This window comes from Oncorhynchus keta, chromosome 27 (assembly GCF_023373465.1).
Source record: "Oncorhynchus keta strain PuntledgeMale-10-30-2019 chromosome 27, Oket_V2, whole genome shotgun sequence".
Classification (NCBI taxonomy): Eukaryota; Metazoa; Chordata; class Actinopteri; order Salmoniformes; family Salmonidae; genus Oncorhynchus; species Oncorhynchus keta.
The window spans coordinates 33,177,116-33,201,622 of NC_068447.1; the positions used below are offsets into that span (position 1 = coordinate 33,177,116).

The 24,507-nt window shown below is 44.6% G+C and overlaps 1 protein-coding gene and 1 long non-coding RNA gene across 2 annotated transcripts; one reads left to right on the top strand and one right to left on the bottom strand.

The window, feature by feature from the left end:
- Nucleotides 1–112: 112 nt before the first annotated feature.
- LOC118359818 (uncharacterized protein KIAA1755-like) lies at nt 113–23,658 on the bottom strand. Its single transcript, XM_035738610.2, has 24 exons — nt 23,232–23,658; nt 14,905–15,102; nt 13,225–14,668; nt 12,616–12,804; nt 12,396–12,519; nt 12,179–12,272; nt 11,690–11,776; nt 11,454–11,570; nt 9,354–9,452; nt 9,115–9,266; nt 8,635–8,773; nt 8,347–8,469; nt 7,993–8,187; nt 6,873–7,822; nt 6,430–6,679; nt 6,181–6,270; nt 5,845–6,069; nt 5,495–5,665; nt 5,081–5,258; nt 4,737–4,853; nt 4,385–4,639; nt 2,408–2,646; nt 2,193–2,250; nt 113–2,080 (listed from the first exon to the last, which is right to left on the bottom strand). The coding sequence occupies exons 1-23, from the start codon at nt 23,232–23,234 to the stop codon at nt 2,209–2,211; spliced, it is 5,481 nt and encodes a 1,826-aa protein (XP_035594503.1). The 5' UTR covers nt 23,235–23,658; the 3' UTR covers nt 113–2,080; nt 2,193–2,208.
- LOC127912524 (uncharacterized) lies at nt 9,544–11,063 on the top strand. The gene is made up of 3 exons (XR_008083059.1): nt 9,544–9,973; nt 10,388–10,698; nt 10,951–11,063. It is a non-coding gene; the product is annotated as an uncharacterized LOC127912524 (long non-coding RNA).
- Nucleotides 23,659–24,507: the final 849 nt, after the last annotated feature.

Consider the following 24,507-nt stretch of genomic DNA (forward strand, 5'->3'; position numbering starts at 1 on the left):
CTTGCTATATGTAACAATGACTCACACAGACAGACCTGACACTTGCATGGAGGTCTATAAATACTTTACAACAGTGTTCTACTAATCTACAGATAAAATAACAACAAACACATTTTTACATAAACCTTTTATGTCATTATTGTTCTTTGTAACATATATTAATATCATAGACAGAGGTTATAATTAAATGACAACCCACATTTAAAAAAATAATATCTCAATGCCTCATTTTTATACTCATGTTCTGTGCACTGACATTGCAGTGAACCCATGTTTGACTTTTCAGGACAGTGGAGGGGAGCTGGTAGAGGAGTGTTCAGTTCAGCAGGGTAGCCTACACCACTGGTTCCCAACTCTGGTCCTGGAATACCAACAACAGCACACATTTGTGTTGTAGCCCCGGACAAACATACAGTAACTGATTCAACTCATTGAGGGCCTGATGATTAGTTGACAAGCTAAATCAGGTGTGCTTGTCCGGGACTACAATAAATATGTCTGCTGTTGGAGGTACTGGAGGACCGGAGTTGGGAACCACTTGCCTAAACAACAGTGTTGTTAATTATCTGATACAGACAGTTTAACCGATAGCTATGTGCTGACCAAAAGGACTATGCTCGGTCAGTCAGGTCACAAGGTTTAGTCATGATCTATGACCTTTTGAGGTGGCAAGTTTCATTTTCCAGTGAAGGAAGTTGTTCCCATTTCTTCTAATTGCACAACATAAGGGTGGGCTGCAGTTCAAACTAGCTGCTGGAGAAATACAGGCAAAAGTCCTCAATTGTCTACAAAAAAATGGCATTGATCCTACAATAAATAGCTTTGCAGTGAGAATCATTGCATTGAGCAGGATATAAAAAACATAACAAAAAAAAAGATTCAAAAGAAAAAAAGGGAAATGTGGACAATGAACAAAACTAACATTGGTAACAGTGGATTCATAGAATGTCACACCATATTGACATTTAAAAAGGAAGCAAAGTTGCTCATTCATTTTTATAATAAAAGAAAAGAAAGAAGTCAATAATGTACATATTTTATAATGACAGTATTGTAAAACAAAATGTTGACTGATACCGGATAATAGTCAGTCAGAAACTGGTGGCTTCTGATGATGCCAGACAGACCCTTACAGTTAGTGGTGTTCGCACTTTCCAGAGATTATATTCACAGAGCTTTCTGTCCAAATGGAAAAATTAGATTAAGGCCGGGGTTCAATCTGATCGCAATTTCTCCGCAATGCACGTTTTAAAAGCAATATTCCTGTGTTCACAGAGACCACATTCACGGTAAACACTGCATGTTGTGGCTCAATCCGAAATGACCTTAAATGGTGCATTATCCAAATCTGCGACTGGATTGAATCCCGGCCTATTGATATATTGCTGCTTCTCTTCCCACCTGTCAGTGGGCTTATTTTGACCCTGGATAATTGATCCCAAATCTATTGACCTGTCTGGGCAGCAAATCATGTCTAAGCATGCCACTGACAAGTTGCCCTGAACCTGCAGAGAATACTAATGGGGACAAGACTGTTGTTTCTTTCGCCAGTTGTTTGACAATATCTACATTGTTATTATAAACTGTGTCAAAAATCTGTAAAAATGTGGTAATCAAGAGAGTAAACATCACATGGGAAGGATGTGTCAGTTCCAAAGAAATTTGCAACATTGAAATTCATAGCTGAGATTTCAAACATATTACAAGAAAAAGGAAGTCAGTTCTATGAGCCAATGATGTCAAACGCACAGTCATTCAGTTAAAGCAGTAGCTGATAAAGAAGTGGTTGTTCAAGTAGTATTATCAGATGAATGGATACCCTTTAAGCTAACCACAGTTCATCAGGTGTTCATGTTTCATGATATTTCAGCTAGAATATTCCAGATACAGTAGCTCTTTAAAAACAAAAGTGGCTTTCTCTCCAGTGCTTGTCAACTAGAGGTCTTAGTTACCGTATCTGTTATCACAAGCGTTTTTAATTCAAACCTTCTTCATGCCAGGATGGTCAGCTTGACTGCACTCCATCATCACTCCTCAGAGATCCACAGGACGGTCACAGCAGGCTGCACCATCAATCTGACTGCATGAAACCATCAGGAAGAAAATCAATCGCATAATAAGTTAAATGACTACATTGCACATCTATGCCCCGTACATGGCAATGAAAAGTACTGTATTTGGTTTCAACTCACCCGTTGAATCCACAGGTTAAACTTCTGTTGATTTTCCTATAGCAACCACTTCTTTGCCCTGTGAAGAAAGTACTGGCCGTCAGTTTTCTTTGATCTTCTGAGATGGAATATACAAAATGTAACTAAATTCAAACATTTGAAAATGTGCAGTGTAATTTTTATGAAGTTTTACAATTAGATCCAATTACTGGCTTGATCACATCATTTCACCACACCTTTTGCAGGCTCTGAGGAGCAGCCAGCACTGGTGGTTTGGGAGAGATGGAAGGCTTCTTCCTGATGGTAGCAGGTGAGCTGAGGCTGGGTGCTGTTGTTCTCTGGCTGACATGGGACTGGGAACTCTGGGACGTGACAGATGACGAGTCCTCCATCTCTCCACCAATAGCAAAGAGGCAGCTGCGTTTCGAGCTTATGAACACACTGGTACTCTCACCTGACGAATCTGTGCAGCCCACTAGAATATCAACAGAAAGGTATGTAGATATGGCAGCACTCAGGTTTAGACACATGCTTGCACATACAGTGCCTTGCAAAATTATTCATCCCCTTGGTGTTTTTCCTATTTTGTTGTATTACAACCTGTAATTTAAATATATTTGGATTTCATGTAATGGACATACACAAAATAGTTCAAATTGATGAAGTGAAATAAAATGTTAAAAATGTTTTAAAAAACAAATAAATAAATAAAAAACTGAAAACTGGTGAGTGCATATGTATTCACCCCCTTTGCTATGAAGCCCCTAAATAAGATCTGGTGCAACCAATTACCTTCAGAAGTCACATCATTTGTTAAATAAAGTCCAACTGTGTCCAATCTAAGTGTCACATGATCTGTCACATGATCTCAGTATATATACACCTGTTCTAAAAAGCCCAGTGTCTGCAACACCACCAAGTAAGGGGCACCACCAAGCAAGTGGCACCATGAAGATCAAGGAGCTTTCCAAACAGGCCAGGGACAAAGTACAGATCAGGGTTGGCTTATAAAAAAAATCTGATACTTTGAACATCCCACGGAGCACCATTAAATCCATTATAAAAAAATGGAAAGAATATGGCACCACAACAAACCTGCCAAGAGAGGGCCGCCCACCAAAACTCACAGACCAGGCAAGGAGGGCATTAATCAGAGAGGCAACAAAGAGACCAAAGGTAGCCCTGAAAGAGCTGCAAAGCTCCACAGCGGAGATTGGAGTATCTGTACATAGGACCACTTTTAGCCGTATACTCTACAGAGCTGGGCTTTACGGAAGAGTGTCCAGAGACAAAGCCATTGCTTAAAGAAGAAAATAAGAAAACACGTTTGGTGTTCGCCAAAAGGCATGTGGAAGACTCCCCAAACATATGGAAGAAGGTACTCTGGTCTGATGAGACTAAAATTGAGCTTTTTGGCCATCAAGGAAAATGTTATGTCTGGCGCAAACCCAACACTTCTCATCATTCCGAGAACCATCCCGAGAACCATCCATAGAACCATAGTGGTAGCAGCATCATGCTGTGGGGATGTTTTTCATCGGCAGGGACTTGGAATGTGGTCAGAATTGAAGGAATGATGGATTGCGCTAAATACAGGGAAATTCTTGAGGGAAACCTGTTTCAGTCTTCCAGAGATTTGAGACTGGGACAGAGGTTCACCTTCCAGCAGCAGAATGACCCTAAGCATACTGCTAAAGCAACACTCGAGTGGTTTAAGGAGAAACATTTAAATGTATTGGAATGGCCTAGTCAAAGCACAGACCTCAATCCAATTGAGAATCTGTGGTATGACTTAAGGATTGCTGTACACCAGCATAACCCATCCAACTTGAAGGAACTGGAGTAGTGTTGCCTTGAAGAATGGGCAAAAATCCCAGTGGCTAGATGTGCCAAGCTTATAGAGACATACCCCAAGAGACTTGCAACTATAATTGACTTTGGGGGGGGTGAATAGTTATGCACTCTCAAGTTTTCATTTTTTTTGTCTTATTTCTTGAGCTACAAGAAAAAATATTTAGCATCTTCAAAGTGGTAGACATGTTGTGTAAATCAAATGATACAAACCTTAATTCCAGGTTATAAGGCAACAAAATAGGAAAAATTCCAAGGTGGGTGAATACTTTCGCAAGCCACTGTATCAAGAGTAAAGTACTGTATGTCTGTTAGTTTTAGTCTGTAGTCATCATATACCATCCAAGAACAAGAAAACTCACTGAGATGAAGGTTTTGTTTCTGGTGATTATGATGATTACTGAGGTCCTTTTCAGTCACAGTCGCCGGGAAAGAATGAACAATATGACTGGCCTCCCCATCTTGTGTCTGGTTGCCAGGGTAACCAACCGGAGGTAAAGAACCTCGCCCAGAGGAGGAAGATGAGTGGCTGCAGGAGGTAGAGGCACTACTGCCTGAACCAATGGAGTTGGGCCTGAGATATTCAATATCTGTTTGTAGACAAGACGGCACCGGGGCTGACAAAGGAAAGACATAATTCAGTCAGTGAGTACAGTATGCATTTGTGTTGTTAGATCATGGGTATGGGACTTGGCTGTGGACTTTATACAGTACCTCTTCCTAGCAGGACACAGTTGATAGCCCTGTCACAGATTGCTGCCTCACTAGGCTGGATGTCCATGAAAGGTTTCCTCCCCATCCCATTGAACACCCTCTCCTGCATCCGCAGGTCTACAACACACCAAACACACTCTAAAACGTTTGACCAAAACATCAATAAGTTGTATTTGTTCACAACTGCACCCCCCAAAGACAATATATCAATAATTACAGACACAGAGGTCGGCTTGAGGAACAAACAAATAAAGTCTATGACTTAAAAATCACTTTTGAAGTAGACAGTTGATAAAAACCCATGTATAGCGATTGACAGGGCATATACAGAATGGAGGATTAACCTCTGCTGTAGGCAGCTTGTTCCCAGAGAATCTGCTCCAGGTCTCTGGTCCAAGACCTCTTCACCTCTGCCCTGTCAGCCTTCAGAGTGTACGTGTCCTGGGACTTCCTCCTACGGATCCAGATCTCAAAACACAGACCACTCTCTCCAGAGTTATGTGTCATCCCGATATCAGACGTCTAGACAGAAACAGAAGTGAAAGAAAGACTAAAGAAAGAAAGACTAAATAAAAATGGCTTTCTGTTAGCAATTTCAACATAAGGGCTGGATGATTTGGTCTTTGTTTCGGAAACATAAAGGCCGGTAAAATTGCATTATTTTTGTTGAACAATGAAAACAACACAAAATATTTATTCTGAAAATGGGGTCCTTTACGGTTGTTCATGTAAAAAATGTCTTTATATTGTATACACACTTTGAAAGACTGTTTGTAGATGTACACATCATTGCCCACATCTGTCTTCTTGGTCTTGCTGAAGAGAATGAGATCCTGGAAGAGGAAGATATGGCGGAAGCACTTCTTCTTTCTGAAGAAAACGATGAACTCATCCTGGCGAATCAGTTGGCCCTGCTCCTTCAGATTCACCTGGAGGGGGAGGAGTGGAGAGAAAGACACCCTTGTTTTTCCTGAAAATCCTTGATACTGTTTACACAGTAATAGGCGATCATTTTCCCTTTATAGCCCACATTTCCATCACATTTAGACAGCTGTTCATAAGTTACACATTATTTTGGAGGTTGTGATGATTTGGTTGGTAAACTTACGTCACAGTCCTGGATGGCGTCCATGGTGAGGAGGTCGTTGCCATGGCGCATCTGGAAGCGGATCACATCGGCTGCAGCCTGGAGCTCTTCCCTGTCCCTGTCTCTCTGAGGCCCACATACCCCCAGCATGTCCTGCAGCAGCAGGCTGTACTTACTGATCCTCTGGATGGGCCTCAGCAGGTAGGAGGACAGGTCCATTTGGTCCCCCAGCTCCTGCTGTTTCCTCTGGAGTGGGAGGAGATGGCACAGAGAATTGGTCACCAGAGGGATGGAGAGAGCATTGATGGGAATTGACCATTGATCTTTGACATTGAGGCATTAATGGGAGTGCCTCACCTTGAAGATGTCATGGCGATGGTGAAGGATTAAGGCATCTGACTGAGGCTTGTTCTTACTGTAGAGAGCATAAAGGCCTAAACTTTCTCTCTGCATATAGGGGGGAGAGTTGACAGTCACAACAGGAATATTCAAGGTATCAACTTCAGTAGCAAATTCAACAAATCAACAGAGTTATAGAACTCAAGCTTAACATGTAGAAAATGTGAATTAAGAGTAAGAGACACGAGCAGGTGAACTGTAACTCACGTGTCTCAGAAAGCAACGAGCCACTCCTAAGGGTTCTGTCTGACAGGCCTCCAGCTCCCTGAGGAAGAAATGGCTGTGGAAGTCATACAGCTTCTCCAGGTTTCCAAATATCACTCCACGTTTGCCCCGCAGGTCCTGGGGCACGTCAGTCCTCTCCAGTAGGGGGAGGTAATGCATCAGGATGTAGCCCAGGGAACGCACATACTCCCTTTCTGTTAACAGCAGCTCCTCCATGATCCTCTGCAGCTTCCTACAGAGATATAAAGTTACACCAACAACACAGTCAAACACAAGCTCTCATTTTCAGTCCTCTGAAAAAAAGAATACATGTCTGTAATGTACCTGTGCCACGTCAGTGCAAGCTTAGAGACAGAAAAAGCAAAAAAGGATACAAATATATTGAGTCGTTCTAAGGTGAAGGTCTTGCTCAATTAGTAACTCACATAACACTGCCAGCGTTCTCCTCTGGACTTGCCAGAGATGTTGTTCCCTCACACCTTCTCACTGATGAGCTAGTATTCCTTGAAGAGGCCTTCTCTGCTCCCTCTTGGCCACTACAGGACTCTGCTGAGCAGAAGCTACCATGCCGTGAGATCTGAAACTTCTGAGCAGCCTGCAGGATCCGGCAGGAGGGTTGCCCGTGGGAGCAGGACGGTGTTTGGACCCGAGCCTCAGACTGACTGGACATGGTGGTTGCACACGAGTCCTCACTCATGGACCGGCCCAGGCCCCCGCGTTTCCACGGGAACCACTCACAGCCCACCGTCTGTGAGTCTGCAAGGGTGGCGGCCTCTCTTCTCCTCCCTCGACAGGCCTCTCTCCTGCTGGGCTCCCTCTCCGCTCTCCTAATGGATTTGATACGGGGAGAGGCCAGCACCGTGGTGGCCTTTGACCCTTTACAAGGTCTGTTATTCTGAGGCTTGAAGTTGATATTACAGCAGGTCACAGAGTTGTTCCTGCTCTCCAAGATCCCATGATACCTTTCCACCATAGAGCCTGTTGGGGGATTGTACCAGTGTGGTGGACCAGGTCTGGGCAGTAACAGAGCTCTATCATGATGAGTCACTGTCTGAGCTGTGGCCTGATCCTCACCATGTCTATGTTGTTCATACCAGGAGCCTGTGTTCCGCAAGGCCCTCTCCACATCCTGTAGTCTCTCCTCCAGTTGCTGCCTGACCTCCTGACACTTGAGCCAGGCTACATTCCACACCCGCATGCCCCTGGAGCCCCTCAGAGCACACGCCTGGGCCTTCACCTCCTGGAAGCGATCTGGGGAGAACTGGACAAAGCTCTCCTGGTACATCTGGAGTGTAGAGATATCATCCGTCTCTGGGTGTCTGCCAACCTGCTCCTGGCCCAGGTATTGTCTGCAGTCTTTGGCCAGTTCAGTAGCCTGGAAGAAAGAGGCAGAATACCTAATCAAAAACCTGAAAGAGGCATTGAGAGGCGATAGTCATTTAAGCTTCATTACTTTTTCCTATATTCCTACAACATGTCAACTTCAATATGATATGCTATAAATGAGATGTAAACAGCAATTGTGGAAAAATCCATCCCACCAACCTGTTCACAGAAGCTGCAAACAGAGACCATAGTCTCCAGCTCACTGGAGCACCTCTCTGCCCGTGAGAGGGAGTCAGCCAGGCCAGACTTGAAAGTGCACACCATGGTCCTGAACACCTCAGTCTCAGGGTATGGAGATGGGCCCTGAATCTTCTCTGCCTCTGTCACCAGGACCAAAGCCTGGTGCTTCTGCTCCTAAAAGATAGTAACAGACAAATTAAACCAAAAAATGACTTTCATGGGCACTTCCATTCCCCATTGTCTAAGAAGATCCTAATGAAACAAGTGTGAAACAGTGTCAACACCTTGCCGTGGTGTGGTGGAGAGAGAATGAATGGAGAAAGACGGACTTACATTGGCTTCAGAGAGGAATGCTCTGAAACTCTGGAGAGTATGGGCAACCTTTTCTCTGGAGTCCTCCACCGATTCTGCCTCCAGCAACCGCCGTTCCCCTTCGGCATCAAACCATTCCCTGATCTACGTGAGGAGGAGGATTCTAAAAATGTTATACCCCAAAACATGGCGTAGTCATATAGTCAGTGAGTTATCATCATGCAATCGTTCTTACAAGAACAGCCCCTGGATGAACCTTACATAACAGGTATATAGTATGTACTGTATATGAGGAGACTCTGAATGTACCTTAGAGAAGTGGCCCTCCATTTCTCTGAGTTGGAGTAGGTATTCAAGGTGCTCCAGGGACATGTTGGATCTTTGCACCAGCATGTGGGCTTGCTCCTCTACATGGTTGTACATATAGGTCACAGAGTCTACAGCATCACTGTACAGAGAGGTCAGAGGTCAAGGGAATAATACATTGATAATAATTTTGTGAAGGAGCCTCTCAATTGGCCCAGGCATACAAAACAGTGACAGGTAGTGGTCTCCCGAGTGGCGCAGCGGTCTAAGACACTGCATCTCAGTGCAAGAGGTGTCACTACAGTCCCTGGTTCGAATCCAGGCTGTATCACATCCGGCCGTGATTGGGAGTCCCATAGGGCGGAACACAATTGGCCCAGTGTCGTCCGGGTTTGGCCGGGGTAGGCCGTCATTGTAAATAAGAATTTGTTCTTAACTGACTTGCCCAGTTAAATAAAGGTTCAATAAAAATAAAACGTATACCTGTAATCCTCACAGTGAGAGTATCTGAGGTCACTCTCCCTCCTCAGCCTGGCCAGCATGGCTCCGCCCTCCCTTTGCAGGGCGACCAACCGGCTGTCCTCCAGAACATCCTTCATCAGCGTTCTCTGTTCTAGAATACACCTCTGTACATCCTGCCACACATGGAGAGAAGGGTTTCAGGATAAACCAACATGTTTTCAGTAATACAGTGTCGTCAAAGTCAAGGTTAAATTCATTACCTGCACTTTGTCAATCTTACGACCTCCCTCTAGTTTTCTGATGGCCTTCAGTAGCAAACCTGAAGCCTCCTGGAGATCTGACATGAAGGGATGAAGTTTCTGAAAGACAAATGTACTGTTCATCAGACATCAAAGCAAAACAACAAACAAGAGTTCTCTAGTGTCTGTCTATTGCTCTAACTGTCCCACCTGATGGAGCTGCAGCAGGTCCTGGTGGCTGTAGGGCAGGGTGCCCTCTAGGGGTCTAACTGATGGAGCTGCAGCCAGTCCTGGTGGCTATAGGACAGGGTGTCCTCTAGGTGTCTACATGATGGAGCTGCAGCCAGTCCTGGTGGCTGTAGGTCAGGGTGTCCTCTAGGGGCCTACCTGATGGAGCTGCAGCCAGTCCTGGTGGCTGTAGGGCAGGGTGTCCTCTAGGGGCCTACCTGATGGAGCTGCAGCCAGTCCTGGTGGCTGTAGGTCAGGGTGTCCTCTAGGGGCCTACCTGATAGAGCTGCAGCCAGTCCTGGTGGCTGTAGGTCAGGGTGTCCTCTAGGGGCCTACCTGATGGAGCTGCAGCCAGTCCTGGTGGCTGTAGGGCAGGGTGTCCTCTAGGGGCCTACCTGATGGAGCTGCAGCCAGTCCTGGTGGCAGGGTGCCCCAGGGGCCTACCCTGGTAGGGCAGGGTGCTAGGGGCCTACCTGATGGGCAGCCAGTCCTGGTGGCTGTGTGCCCTCTAGGGGCCTACCTGATGGAGCTGCAGCCAGTCCTGGTGGCTGTAGGGCAGGGTGTCCTCTAGGGTCTACCTGATGGAGCTGCAGCAGGTCCTGGTGGCTGTAGGACAGGGTGCCCTCTAGGGGCCTACCTGATGGAGCTGCAGTCAGTCCTGGTGGCTGTAGGGCAGGGTGCCCTCTAGGGTCTACCTGATGGAGCTGCAGCAGGTCCTGGTGGCTGTAGGTCAGGGTGTCCTCTAGGGGTCCTGATGGAGCTGCAGCCAGTCCTGGTGGCTGTAGGTCAGGGTGCCCTCTAGGGTCTACCTGATGGAGCTGCAGCAGGTCCTGGTGGCTGTAGGTCAGGGTGTCCTCTAGGGGCCTACCTGATGGAGCTGCAGCCAGTCCTGGTGGCTGTAGGTCAGGGTGTCCTCTAGGGGCCTACCTGATGGAGCTGCAGCCAGTCCTGGTGGCTGTAGGGCAGGGTGTCCTCTAGGGGCCTACCTGATGGAGCTGCAGCCAGTCCTGGTGGCTGTAGGGCAGGGTGTCCTCTAGGGGCCTACCTGATGGAGCTGCAGCCAGTCCTGGTGGCTGTAGGGCAGGGTGTCCTCTAGGGGCCTACCTGATGGAGCTGCAGCCAGTCCTGGTGGCTGTAGGTCAGGGTGTCCTCTAGGGGCCTACCTGATGGAGCTGCAGCCAGTCCTGGTGGCTGTAGGGCAGGGTGTCCTCTAGGGGCCTACCTGATGGAGCTGCAGCCAGTCCTGGTGGGTGGCAGGGTGTCCTCTAGGGGTCACTGATGGAGTGCAGCCAGTCCTAGCTAGGGCAGGGGCCTACCTGATGGAGCTGCAGGTCCTGGTGGCTGTAGGTCAGGGTGTCCTGGTGGCTGCAGCCAGTCCTGGTGGCTGTAGGGCAGGGTGTCCTCTAGGGGCCTACCTGATGGAGCTGCAGCCAGTCCTGGTGGCTGTAGGGCAGGGTGTCCTCTAGGGGCCTACCTGATGGAGCTGCAGCCAGTCCTGGTGGCTGTAGGGCAGGGTGCCCCTAGGGGCCTACCTGATGGAGCTGCAGCCAGTCCTGGTGGCTGTAGGGGTGCCCTCTAGGGGCCTACCTGATGGAGCTGCAGCCAGTGGCCTAGCCAGTCTGGTGGCTGTAGGTCAGGGTGTCCTCTAGGGGCCTACCTGATGGAGCTGCAGCCAGTCCTGGTGGCTGTAGGGCAGGGTGTCCTCTAGGGGCCTACCTGATGGAGCTGCAGCCAGTCCTGGTGGCTGTAGGGCAGGGTGCCCTCTAGGGGCCTACCTGATGGAGCTGCAGCCAGTCCTGGTGGCTGTAGGTCAGGGTGTCCTCTAGGGGCCTACCTGATGGAGCTGCAGCCAGTCCTGGTGGCTGTAGGGCAGGGTGCCCTCTAGGGGCCTACCTGATGGAGCTGCAGCCAGTCCTGGTGGCTGTAGGGCAGGGTGCCCTCTAGGCCGTAGGTCAACTGGCTCCCCTCCACCAGCTTGTGCAACGCCTTCAGTGATGTCACTACATCAATCTGTCAGTGACAGTCAGTGACATCAGACAGCAATTCTCCCAGAATAAATTACAGTAACTGTTCATGAAATGATAAGCCTGATGGAAATCATTAGAGGAAACACTTGGTTCAGATCTGACCTGTTGTCCAGGACATTTCTCTGGGCGATGGCTGCTCTCTTTCTCCACCAGGATAAGGACACTGTGTACTGCATGGGGAATTTGCTCCTGTAACATTCTCAAAATATGAGACCTCACAGTAATAAATAGTTATCCGTAAATGCATTAGCTTATACCTGTAGCAGTGGAGGCTGCTAAAGGGAGGATGGCTCATAATAATGGGTGGAACAGAGGGAATGGAATGGGATCAAACCATGTGTTTGATGTATTTGATACCATTCCACCCATTCCGCTCCAGCCATTACCATGAGCCTGTCCTCCCCAATTAAGGTGCCACCAACCTCCTGTGACCTGCAGGTAAAGCTGAGCACAAGTCAGGGGAGTGAAGAAAATAATAAACAGAGGGAAAAGTTTAGTTGAGTATAATATTTAGCAAGTTGCTATCCTCTTGATGTGATTTTGTGTAGTGCAGATCCCAATGTGACCAGGAAGATGTAAAGTCTTTCTTACCTGAAGCATCAGCAAGGCCTTATTGAACTGTGATGGAGGTGGATTCTGCCGAGCATCAATAACTAGTGTCAGTCCAAGTTCTCTTAGTTCTCTCCTAGAAAATATGAAGATGAAAACAATTAATTATTTTTTATTTTATATTTTAAACAGTTAAAACCCATTGAAGTTAAAAACCTCTGTAGCCTGAACCACAATGCACAATGCATATATACAGTACCTGATTACAGAGTGGAGGTAGAGCAGCAGTTTGCAGAGTTCCAGACTAGACACTGAAGGAGATCTCCATCCTTCATGGTCTCCGTACACCTCAACCACCAACCGACCTGTCCTGTCTCTGCCACCTAAATATGGGAGAGGGGAACATGAGGATCTTTCACTGAACGGAGATGTCATCTACCTCTGTCTCTAAGGCAAACCATGTAAGGGGGTTTCCATACCAGTAAGACATGCTATTCCCATCTGGAGGGGGTGAGTGCTGGGTTCCTCTGAGTCTGGTGCCTGGACCTTAGACCTGGAAACAGCATAGTGACCCGGAGGCTGCTGGGTTGTCTCAGGTAGAGGGGCCGGTGGAGGGGTCTGTTGTCCGTTTCTAACAGGCATGGAGGGTTGGTGAGCCTGGGAGACATCTTTAGAGAGGAAGGATGGTACAGAGAGATGTAATAAATCAAATCAAAGTTTATTTGTCACGTGCCGAATACAACAGGTGTAGACTTTACAGTGAAATGCCTACTTACAAGCCCTTAACCAAAAATGCATTTTTAAGAAAAATAAGTGTTATAAAGAAAACATTTTCATCCAGTACGAGGTGAGTAATTGCTGTCCTGATTTCCAGAAGCTCTTTTCAGTCATAAGAGACGGTGGCGGAAACATTATGTACAGAATAAGTTACAAATAACGCAAAAAAACACACACAATAGCACTTAAGAACCTGTAAAACGGCATCCTTCTCCTCCGGCGCCATTCATTTTTTAATCAATTGTGTTTAAAGAAAATCACCTTTATATATTACAGAATAAGAAACATATTTCATGCTGTAGATCTCTTACCTTTGGGCAGTCTCCGCCTGTTCATCTTTGGGGAAACCAGTCCAAAAGCTGTGGCGTTTTTACATTGCACTACATGTAAGCTGGGAATCTTCTCTGCAGACGAGACAATATCCCTCATAATTTTTCTTCCTTGTATCACTACTTCACACTTCTCTGATGTGTCCACAACAGTGGTCGACAGAGAAGAGGGACATCTCCCATCGTTCTCTGTAGTGTCACTCAGGCCTTGTAAAATTCTACTGGATATAGTGTTACTTTCTCCAGACTCCCTACAGGTAACAGTGCTAACAGGGGGAATCTGGTCATGATGTCCTGGGTCTGGATGGCAGCACTGCTGGGAGACACCAGGACATAGTTCTTTCCCCTCTAGTCCCAGCCTCCCCTCACATGGACTAGCCTCCTCCAGAACCGCCAGTGTATTCAGTGTATTGTCTCTCTCAAAGGTAACAGGGTTCTGCAGTGCTGAATGGTAAGACTCCCTGTACCGGCACCTGAGCTCCTGTGCTTTGGACACCTGGCCCATTCTCCTCCTCATGCAAGGGGTGCAGGGGGGCTCCTCGGAGGACTGGATGGTCCGGCCGCAGTGTAAGTGTTCCCTGGGGTGCTGGTTGGGGGCCAGGGCTTGGGCCAAGGACAGGGGCAGGGCTGGAGCCAGAGGGACACCAGGCCTGTTAAGTGGAACAGGCCTAGACATGAGCGCTCTGGGATATTTGTAACTGTGAGCCCCACTGAGGAGCAATGCTTCTTTCTTGTTAGTGAACTCCACCAAGTCCACGTATTCCCCCTCAACCTCAGAGGTGTTGTTGCTGCGGCTGTCCCATGTGTTGGGAGACACCCAGCCTATGGGCTTAGCCATAGGCCCATCCTGATCCACCTTAACCAGCCGGGAGCAATTACTGTCCACCAGACGCAGCGACACCGCAATGCCATGTTTAGCAGGAGAGATCCTAGTCTCCACAGAGTACACAGGTGCAGGGTGAGGCAGGACCAATGAGGGCCCGGGCCCTGCCACTACCTCCTGTTGAACAGAGGCCGGAGAAAGAGATGATGAGGCCATAGTTCTGGGTTTATCCACAAACTCAGGGAGAGTCACCTGCGCCCATGGCACCTTCACCATGCCCTGGTCTGTGGAGAGGACACAATGGCTAAGTGGAGTACCGTGGCGGCCTTGGTTGAGCTCCCCTAGCCAGTCCTCAGAGAAGATGCAGGGGTAGGAGGTCTCAGGGATGGGTGTCTCCTCCACCTCCACCACCTGACCCTGTCCGTCCTCCAGCAGGCTCCGGACCACGATGCGGGCGGCCTGCTCAGAGAAGGGAGCAACCTGTAAGTAGAAGTCCCCTGGGCACAGAAATAGGGGGTTGATCGGGGCCAGCTGGATCACCACTTTCTCATGCAGACACAGAGGCCAGCCCTCACAGCAGAACACCACATCAGAGTACTGGGCCTGACAGGAGAAAATGACAGACATTTCTTTACCATTTCATTTGTCTTTACAATTAGCAGTACAAGACAGAGAGGAGTTGAAGGCAGTTGCAAACGTTGTAATTTACCTAACTTTGATTTGCATAGGTGGTCGTTATTTGAGCCTGTAGGTGTGTATGGTAAACTGTTGCAGTATGTATTTTTTTGTATAGCTGTGCATCTGTGTTGATGAGTATAGATCTGAGGTTGTTGACTCACACAGGCAGCCTGCTGAACACTCTCAAGGATGTGTTTGGCCGGGATGAGGAAGTCCAGTAGACACTGGAGGGCATCTCCACGGAAACGTTCCTCTATTACCTGGAAGAGCTGGCTCAGGACAGTGGGGGCTGTGGCCTCGAATGGGGGAAAGAGGGCTGAGAGAGTGTTCTGGATGGACCCGTCCAGAGACTCAGGGTTCTATTAACATAAGAGACAGCCCAAACAAAGGTCAGCACAAACAAAGGTCAGCACAAACAAAGGTCAGCACAAACAAAGGTCAGCACAAACAAAGGTCAGCACAAACAAAGGTCAGCACAAACAAAGGTAAGCACAAACAAAAATGTAAATATTCAACAACAACAAAGAAAATGACCAAGAAAAGCTAAAGATAAAGATTAGATACAGGCAGGAGTTTTTTTTTTTTTTTTTTTTTCTTTTCGAAAATCTTCAAGCTCTGCCAAATGGATTGTAGATCATTTTTAGGTCTTGTCATAGATTTTCCAGTAGATTTCAGTTAAAACTGTAACTCGGCCACTCAGGAACATTCACTGTCTTCTTGGTAAGCAACTCCAGTGTCAATTTGGCATTGTGTTTTAGGTTATTGTCATGCCGAAATGAGAATTAATCTGCCAGTGTCTTGTGGAAAGCAGACTGAACCAGGTTTTCCTCTAGGATTCTGCCTGTACTTAGCTCCATTCGGTTTAATTTTTATCCTGAAAAACTCACCATTTCTTAATGATTACAAGCATACCCATAACATGATGCAGTCACCACTATGCTTGAAAATATGGAGAGTGGTACACAGTAATGTGTTGTATTGGATTTGCCCCAAACATAGCACTTTATATTATGGATAAAAATGGTTTTTTTTTGCCACATTTTTTCAGTATTTCTTTAGTGCCTTGTTGCAAACAGGATGCATGTTTTGGAATATTAAATTCTGTATAGGCTTTCTTCTTTTCACTATGTCAATTAGGTTAATATTACATTTATGGAGTAACTACAATGTTGTTGATCTATCCTCAGTTTTCTCATATCACAGCCATTAAACTCTGTTTTAACTGTTTTGAAGTAACTATTGGCATCGTGGTGAAATCCCTGAGTGGTTTCCTTCCTCTCTGGCAACTGAGTTAGGAAGGACGCCTGTATATTTGATGTAACTGGGTGCATTGATACACCATCCAAAGTGTAGTTAATAACTTCACCATGCTCAAAGGGATTTGTCAGCTTTTTTTTTACCCATAGGTGCCCTTCTTTTCTAGGCGTTGGAAAACCTCCCTAGTCTTTGTGGTTGAATCTGTGTTTGGAATTCTCTAGTCAACTGAGGGGCCTTTAGATAATTGTATGTGTGGGGCACAGAAATCAGGTAGTCATTCAAAAATCCTGTTAAACACTATTATTGCATGCAGAGCGAGTCCATTATGTGACTTGTTAAGCACATTTTTACTTGTGAACTTATTTTTGCTTGCCATAACAAATAGTTTGAATACTTATAGACTCAACACATTTCAGCTTTTCATTTTTTATAAATTTGTAAAAATGTGTAAAAACATAATTCCACTTTGACATTATGGGGTGTTGTGTGTAGACCAGTGACACATTTTAAATTCAGGCTGTAACACAACAAAATGTGGAAAAAGTCAAGGGGTGTGAATACTTTCTGATGACTACGGTGTCATATATCGCTGATTTGAACATCTAAAAGCAGCACTGCATCCCTTAAGGTCATAAAATACACAGTCACCATTGTCTGCTATCCTCTGATCCTGGCATTCTTCAGTATTTTTCCAATAAGATGTCACACCCCACTTTTTTTTGTTCTTTTGTTCTTCATACAGGACAATCCAATAAACGCTCACCAGAGACAGATGTTGACAACAAGAGGGCAAAGTTGCTGTGGATGTCAGGGTGGCTACAGTATCACGGGAGACATTGAGCAGCATAAGAATCATACAGGCAGATACCAATTATCCATAAACAGACTGGGGGTCTCTGCTAGAGAAGAGGCCTGGTTTATGGTTTCACATTCTCTCTGATCTCATCAGAGTGGCCCCATCACCCATTTTAGGCCCTGCTTAATTTAGCTTTGTGAAGGCCATGTGTCGGCTGTTGGAGGTAAATGTACATGTGCGTGTTTCTCATCTCAACAGACAGCCTCTGTAGGAGAAAACATTGTTATGTGGTTTCTGGTGCAATGAGGTTACAATGCCTTGCCAAGTTACATAGTCTGGTTTCAATATAATTGCAGGGATATAATGACTGGCAAATGTTACTAGACACCACCGTCTTGATTGTTCAATTATATTCCAACAAAGAGTAGGCATTTCAATAAATATGCTAAATGTAATGATGAAGCGATTTGATCAACAATAGGCTACATCTGTTTCCTCAATGGGAAAATATGTTGCCTGCTTACATCTCTGTTCAGTTTGTTTTGAATAGAGAAATACCACTGTGATCATTCCACAGACCACGCCACATAACTCAATGTATCCCAGCTGTGGTGTGGAGGTGGAGAGAGGGTCTGGGCGTATCAGGATGTGACCAGAACGATCCCCTCAGACCTCATCTGGCTAATTAGACTGCTTCCCGTCCAGCTCTCAGTTAGAACACCTGCTAGTCTATGGTGGCCAGGAGAAAAACCTACCCTTTCACTAACCTCTGCACCCAGTAACGCAATCTGCACTCTGACTGCTCGATTTGTACACTTTTATGTAACAGTCTGACTAGGGTTGCAAAGGCAGGACATATTACTGGAAACTTTCGAGGTTTACCTGTAAACTACCAGAATTTTGGTATCTTTCTAGGATTTTATGTAATCAATCACAAAACATTTAGTGACCCTTTTTTACAGGTGTCTGTAATTATCTTTGGCCCTCTGTGTGGCCTTATCACATGTAAAATATATGAAATAACTAATTATGATGATTTAAAAAAATGTAATTGACAAAGCTGTAAAATATTATCCTAAATATCAACTTAGTGAATACCGTTGGTGTTTAACATGAGGTTTTTAGCATTAAATACTCTTTATATATATTTTTTTTACACACCTTTATTTATTTTAATATGTCAGCATGTATTTGTTGTCAATGTTTTGGCATCAAACTGGTGGCAGTTTTGAAAAAAGTCAATAGTTGGAAGAGAACCATATGGTCTTTCTACTCGAAACTCATGAACAAAAAATTAATACTACTGTATATATTAGTACTTTAAAAAAAAAGTTATTCAAGTATAAATGACCAAAGTTGCGATAGATTGCAATAGATTTTCTGTTAAGTACCGAAATTACTGTAAATTTTCCAGTAACTTTTGGTAAAGTACCATTAGCTTTGCAACCCTAAGTCTGACACAAGATACTAGACCTCCTCTAAAAGCCTCTCCCAAGTCTCTGGAAAGGCTTTAGGATTCTAAGGACCAGTTCCGCATATAACATGGACACTCCCTCTTGATCTCTCCAAAGACAACGATCATTACACTTCTCGCATGACTGGGCCACAGCTCAGAGCCTCAGACACACACCAACAGTGGTGGGCTCATGATGATTTACAATAGATGATGTACTTTAGCTGGGAAACACTTGGGATTTTCATCTTATGAAGGTTGGATCATTGTCTTGGAAAAGCTCTGTTGCCGCTGAAGAAGATAGAAACACCTGCTACATGGTCAAGGGAGTTTCTATGAAAGATGTGTTTTGTTCCATGCATACCTTTAAAGTTGTGGCAAAATGGCTTAAGGACAACAAAGTCAAGATATTGGAGTGGCCATCACAAAGCCCTGACCTCATTCCCATAGAAAATGTTTGGACAGAACTGAAAATGCGTGTGCGAGCAAGGAGGCCTACAAACCAAGTCAGGAAGAATGGGACAGAATTCCCCCAACTTATTGTGGAAGGCTACCCGAAACGTTTGACCCAAGTTAAACAATTTAAAGGCAATGCTACCAAATACGAATTGAGTGTATGTAAACATCTGACCCACTGGGAATGTGATGAAATAAATAAAAGCTGAAATAAATCATTCCTTCCACTATTATTCTGACATTTCTCATTTTTTAAATAAAGTGGTGATGCTATTTGGGGTTTTAGGCTGGGTTTCTGTACAGCACTTTGTGACATCAGCTGATGTATGAAGGGCTTTATAAATACATTTGATTGATTGATTGATCCTACCTGACCTAAGACAGGGAATTTTTACTAGGATTAAATGTCAGGAAATGTGAAAAACTGAGTTTAAATGTAATTGGCTCAGGTGCATGTAAACTTCTGACTTCAACTGTATGATATGCAGGGCCTGATGTTGGGTCAATAGAAAACTAGGTCTGGGGCTGACCTGACCTAAAAACATTTTTTGAATAAAGCCCTTGTGTTATGTCATACTATGGTTGAATGAGTTGATCTCCACACTTAAAACAGCACTGCAGGGCAGGTTACTTATCAAGGCATGATAACAAGCCCTAAGGAAAGCATGACAGGTCATTTATTGGTCGTTTGAAATGAAAAACAGAGAAGAGCAGCCGAGGGTCTGCAATGTGGGAAAGTAGCATTAGCAGGGCTAGCACGGCCATGATTCATGGTTACTGTTATGTCTGAGCAACAAGAGAGCACCCTGAGGGTGTAAACAGCAAGCCTGCCTAACGGTCTACTGCTGAGTGCTGACATTCTGCTGAGGTAGGTCTAACACTGGGCACTAAATAAATACACATCCCATCTCTAAAATAAATGACTCGTTTCAGATGCAGTTAATTGCATTAGGATATCCCAGTGGAGATAGAGTACATTCTTATATTTCAGAGTTGAACATTTCTCTTCACTAAACAGCCAAACTAAACAACTCTTCTAAGCCAGTGGCCAAGACGCCTTTTAAGTATCCTAAAGTATTTCAGTATGAATTATCTTGTATACAAAATGTCGCTGTAATACGACCATGGATAACGTTATTTGGCAGAGCATCTGAGCAATTTAACTTCAGATAGGCAAAAGCTCAATTTCCTATGTTTACGTCAGTTTTTATTTTTTAACATTCAACAAATTGCGTGGAGATGTTTAGACTCTCCTAGACCAGACTATCTTTGTGAGGTCTGAGGGACAGCTTTCTGTTGGCCATCAGGAGATAACACTGTCCTGTAAGCCACCCCCAGGATGACTGTCCAAACAACACACATCATTCTCTGTGGTCCCCCAGGACAGGCAGGCACAGTTTACCAAACTAGCTTATTATAGTAAGAATCTAAGAGATCACAAATACCTAAAAGGAATGGCAAACTGGACATCCATTTGCAGCTGGACCAATAGAGGGTTGTTGTAGCATCCAATCCTGTGAATTTTTGGTATCCTACATCTGGTACATTTTTCACATGTTTCTATTGAACATTTGATTAGGTATGTTAGTTCTGTGTGACAGCGTTGGTTAGCCTTAATGATATCTTCATCTGGCATCCACTGAACAACAAACACATACTGACTTTTTAGGAATGCCCCAAAATGGAGATTAGGACAAAGTGTGTATTGTTTAGTTGGGATGAGCTGCCTGTCAGTAACCAACCAAGATGTTATGAGTCTGTTCAGTTCAGAAGCTAAGTCCCTACCATGAATCCAAAGGATGAGATTAACATCAAGCCACAGTACTCTTAGAAAAAAGGGTGCTATCTGGAACCTAAAACGGTTCTTTGGCTGTCCCCATAGGACAACCATTTGAAGAACCCTTTTGGGTTCCATGTAAATCCCTTTCCACAGAAGGTTCTACATGGAACCCAAAAGAGTTGTACCTGGAACCAAAAAGGGTTCGACCTGGAACCAAAAACTCACTGAGCACACAATGGTTGAATCAATGTTGTTTCCACGTCATTTCAATAAAATGACATTTAACAAATGTGAAATATACGTTGAATTGACATCTGTGCCCAGTTGGAGGGGTTATCCTACGAGGACAGCTGAATAACCCTTTTGGAACCCTTTTTTCTAAGAGTGTCGTGTTATTTAGAAGGCAACTCCGTCAATAAAATATGTGAATAGATTAAGAAAAGCACAGTGTTGCTCATTATACAGTCCCTGTGATAGTGAGCATTTAGTCTTACAGAGATGGCAAACAATGCAAACTAACACAGCCAACTGTGAAGATAAACCCAGCCAGTTCCCTCCTTTGTGTCCTCAATCAGCTGTGCTTTTTGGGCTTTGTGCCCAGATTTAGACTACTTACTGTAAATGTACTGGTGCGGTGTTGCAGAAATGAGATTCATATCTGTGATCTAAATAAATCAATGTCACTGTAACATTGTTTTAATTTACAGGCCAGTTAATAGAAGGGTCTCACTGCCGGATCACTACAGATACTCAATCAGGATCTGTCTAGGTTTAGTCCCCTTTGGGTTCCAGAAATGGTTGCCCTGAGTGTAGCAGACTGACTGCTGCACATTGACATGCTAATTCAGGTAAATGTCCATAAATGTCTTTTTTGACGTTGGCTCTTTACAAACTGTGCTTGTGTCAATAATCATGGAACTAAACTGATAAGCAAGCTATATACAGTGAGTATACAAAACATTAAGAACACCGGCTCTTTCCATGACATTGACTTTCCAGGTGAACACAGGCGAAAGCTATACATCCTTATTGATGTCACGTGTTAAATCCACTTCAATCAGTGTAGATGAAGGGGAGGAGACGGGTTAAAGGAGGATTTTAAGCCTTGAGACCATTGACACATGGATTGTGTATGTGTACCATTCAGAGGGTGAATGGGCAAGACAAAAGATTTAAGTTCCTGTGAACAGTGTATGCTATTAGGTGCCAGGCACACCGGTTTGTATCAAGAACTGCAACACTGCTGCTGTTTTCCCGCTCAACAGTTTCCCGTGTGTATCAAGAATGGTCCACCACCCAAAGGACATCCTGCCAACTTGACACAACGGTGGGAAGCATTGGCGTCAACATGGGCCAGCATCTCTGTGGAATGCTTTTGACACATTGTAGAGTCCATGCTGAGGCTGTTCTGATGATAAAATGAGGTTGGGGTGCAACTCAATATTAGGAAGGTAATTCCTAATGTTTGGTATACCCAGTGTAATTAAACAGAGGGCAGAATTGAAAGATAACCTCTCCTTGATAACACCTTAACAAAGTCATGATACATGTTCCCTGAAGTAAATGGACCGGGCGCACACAAAAAGCTGGGGGCAAATATCCTGCATTACACAGCAGAATTTACAGACAGGCATTCAATTACATACCAGTAGATCTATTCTGAGAGAATGTCTCAACATCTTGATTCACCACCTCAGATCAGAACGTGCTAACGCCCTCCATGAGAACATACCAAATTACAGTGAGAGAAAATAAACACAGGCCTGATCTGTGTGGATCTACTGTCAACCATCACTGAGCCACTGAGAAGCAGAGGTTATATTTAGTTGTTTCACAAGCTCTGCAAATGGGGTATGTATTGCATGCAAATACTAATTATGATGCCTTGTCTAGCAGAATGGCTTGAAGTTGGTGGCAGACCAGTAGTCTGGCATTAGTAGTGAGCTTAAAAACATTTAATTACAAGTAGGGGATCAGTTTCATCATCTTTACTCATCCTCCTACCTGTAATTATGTCACAGCTGAACATAGTTTTATTCAAAGTGGCAGTTTTCCCTCCCTCGCATGATCACAGAGATAACAAGTACATAGAGAGCCTGAATGTTATGGTTTTCCATGAGTGGCCTCAATGTTTAAGAACTTACTGAGGTAACCAGGCAAGACAGTACATACTTTTTAATGCTATAGAAAGAACTCTTGTTTTCAGGTTGTGGTTCAATGGAAACATACCGGTATGATGGTCACTTCAGTTCCTAAATCTACCTCTCCAATGTACTCTCATCCTGAGCTATAAAGATAATAAACATATAGCCATCCCCTCTCCAGAGCCCGAGTAGCACTTGAAACAGCAAAACATTAATTCAGTAATTTTTTCCCGAAGGGATCCTTTGTGCAATCCTATGTGCTGGACTCTAAGAGGAGACGCAGGGCAACAGATTCTGTGAGTGTTTTGGGAAATCACTGGGAAATTGCAAATGCACAGTAACCTGAAACCCTCACCTTGAGTCAAAGCATTTTGCTGTGTCGCTAGCTATGTGGGTTAGCCCTACATGTGTATTTGTAATGACAGAGATTATGGGGCCTATTTAGAGACATTTGAAGGATGTACATTTAAATATATATATTTTTTAAATGATTTCCAATATGATGAAAATCCTATCAAAAAAGAAAATACAAAAAATGACACACATATGAAATTGAATGAAATACAGTCAAATGAAGCCATGTTGAGCAGCAGTTACAGTACCATGTCTCCTACAGTGTGTTGGTTATCCAGTTAAGCAGGGATGTACAGAGTCCAGTCAAGAGGATAATCCTTAGACAGATGGGTCTCACAAGGTGACAAACTGACCACAGTATTCTCCAATATATCCACATTGTCTCTCATTGCTTACCGAGGAGGACAATACTTATAGAAACAGGAAAATGTGAATAAAATATATATCTTTTTTTTCTTTTTTTTCTTGGAGCTCCCGAGTGTTCTTCTGCTGCTGCTAATAAATCTCCCTGTCTGCTTTCTCTCTTCTGGTGTTATGTTTGTCTGCCCACAGTTTGAGAGGGGGCAGCATGACACAAGCAACTCATGCAAGCATGTAAGAGCGAGGGAGAGACAGAAAGAGAGAGAGGGAGTTAGAGGGGAGGGGAGAAGCTTTCCCTCTCAGAAGGAAATCCCTTCGAGATGATTTCTTACTTTTCTCTGGGGTTACGCTGAACTTCTGTCTCACCTCTCCCTCCCTCTTTCTTTATCGCTCCCCATCCCCTTCTCTCTTCCTCTTCCTCTCTCACACATGCACCTTTCCCACTTTCCCATTCCTTTGGCTTCCATTCCACATTCCTGTCCTCTTCTGTCCTGCAAATTAACTAAATATGCTTGTTATTATGGCACTGTAAGCAGAGAGAATGTGAAGATGGTGGATATAGATACAAAGAATTCCATTCAGGAGGACTAGCTGTGGGTTCTTCAATATCGGTAATTCCATTCTGACCAGATAACTTGACCTCACATTTGTATTTGTATTTTATTAGTGATCCCCATTATCTTCTGCCAAGGCAGCAAATACTCTTCCTGGGGACCAAACACATTAAGACACTTATATTACACACTGTCACACCACCACAACACAAAATGTATGATACCACTATACAACAATATTACATTGTATGTGTGTGTAGAGTGCGTGTGCTAGCGCCCATGTGTGTATGTGGGTGTCTATACTTGTGTGTGTCTCTTCACAGTCCCCGCTGTTCCATAAGGTGTTTTTTTTATCTGTTTAAAGAAATAATCTGACTCCACTGCTGCATCAGTTACCTGATGTGGAATAGAGTTCCATGTAGCCATGGCTCTATGTAGTACTGTGCACCTCCCAAGGTCTGTTCTGGACATGGGGATTGTAAAAAGACCTCTGGTGGCATGTCTTGTGGGAGTGTCCGAGCTGTGTGCCAGTAGTTTAAATAGACACCTCGGTGCATTCAGCTTGTCAAAACCTCTAACAAAAACAAGTAGTGATGAAGTCAATATTTCG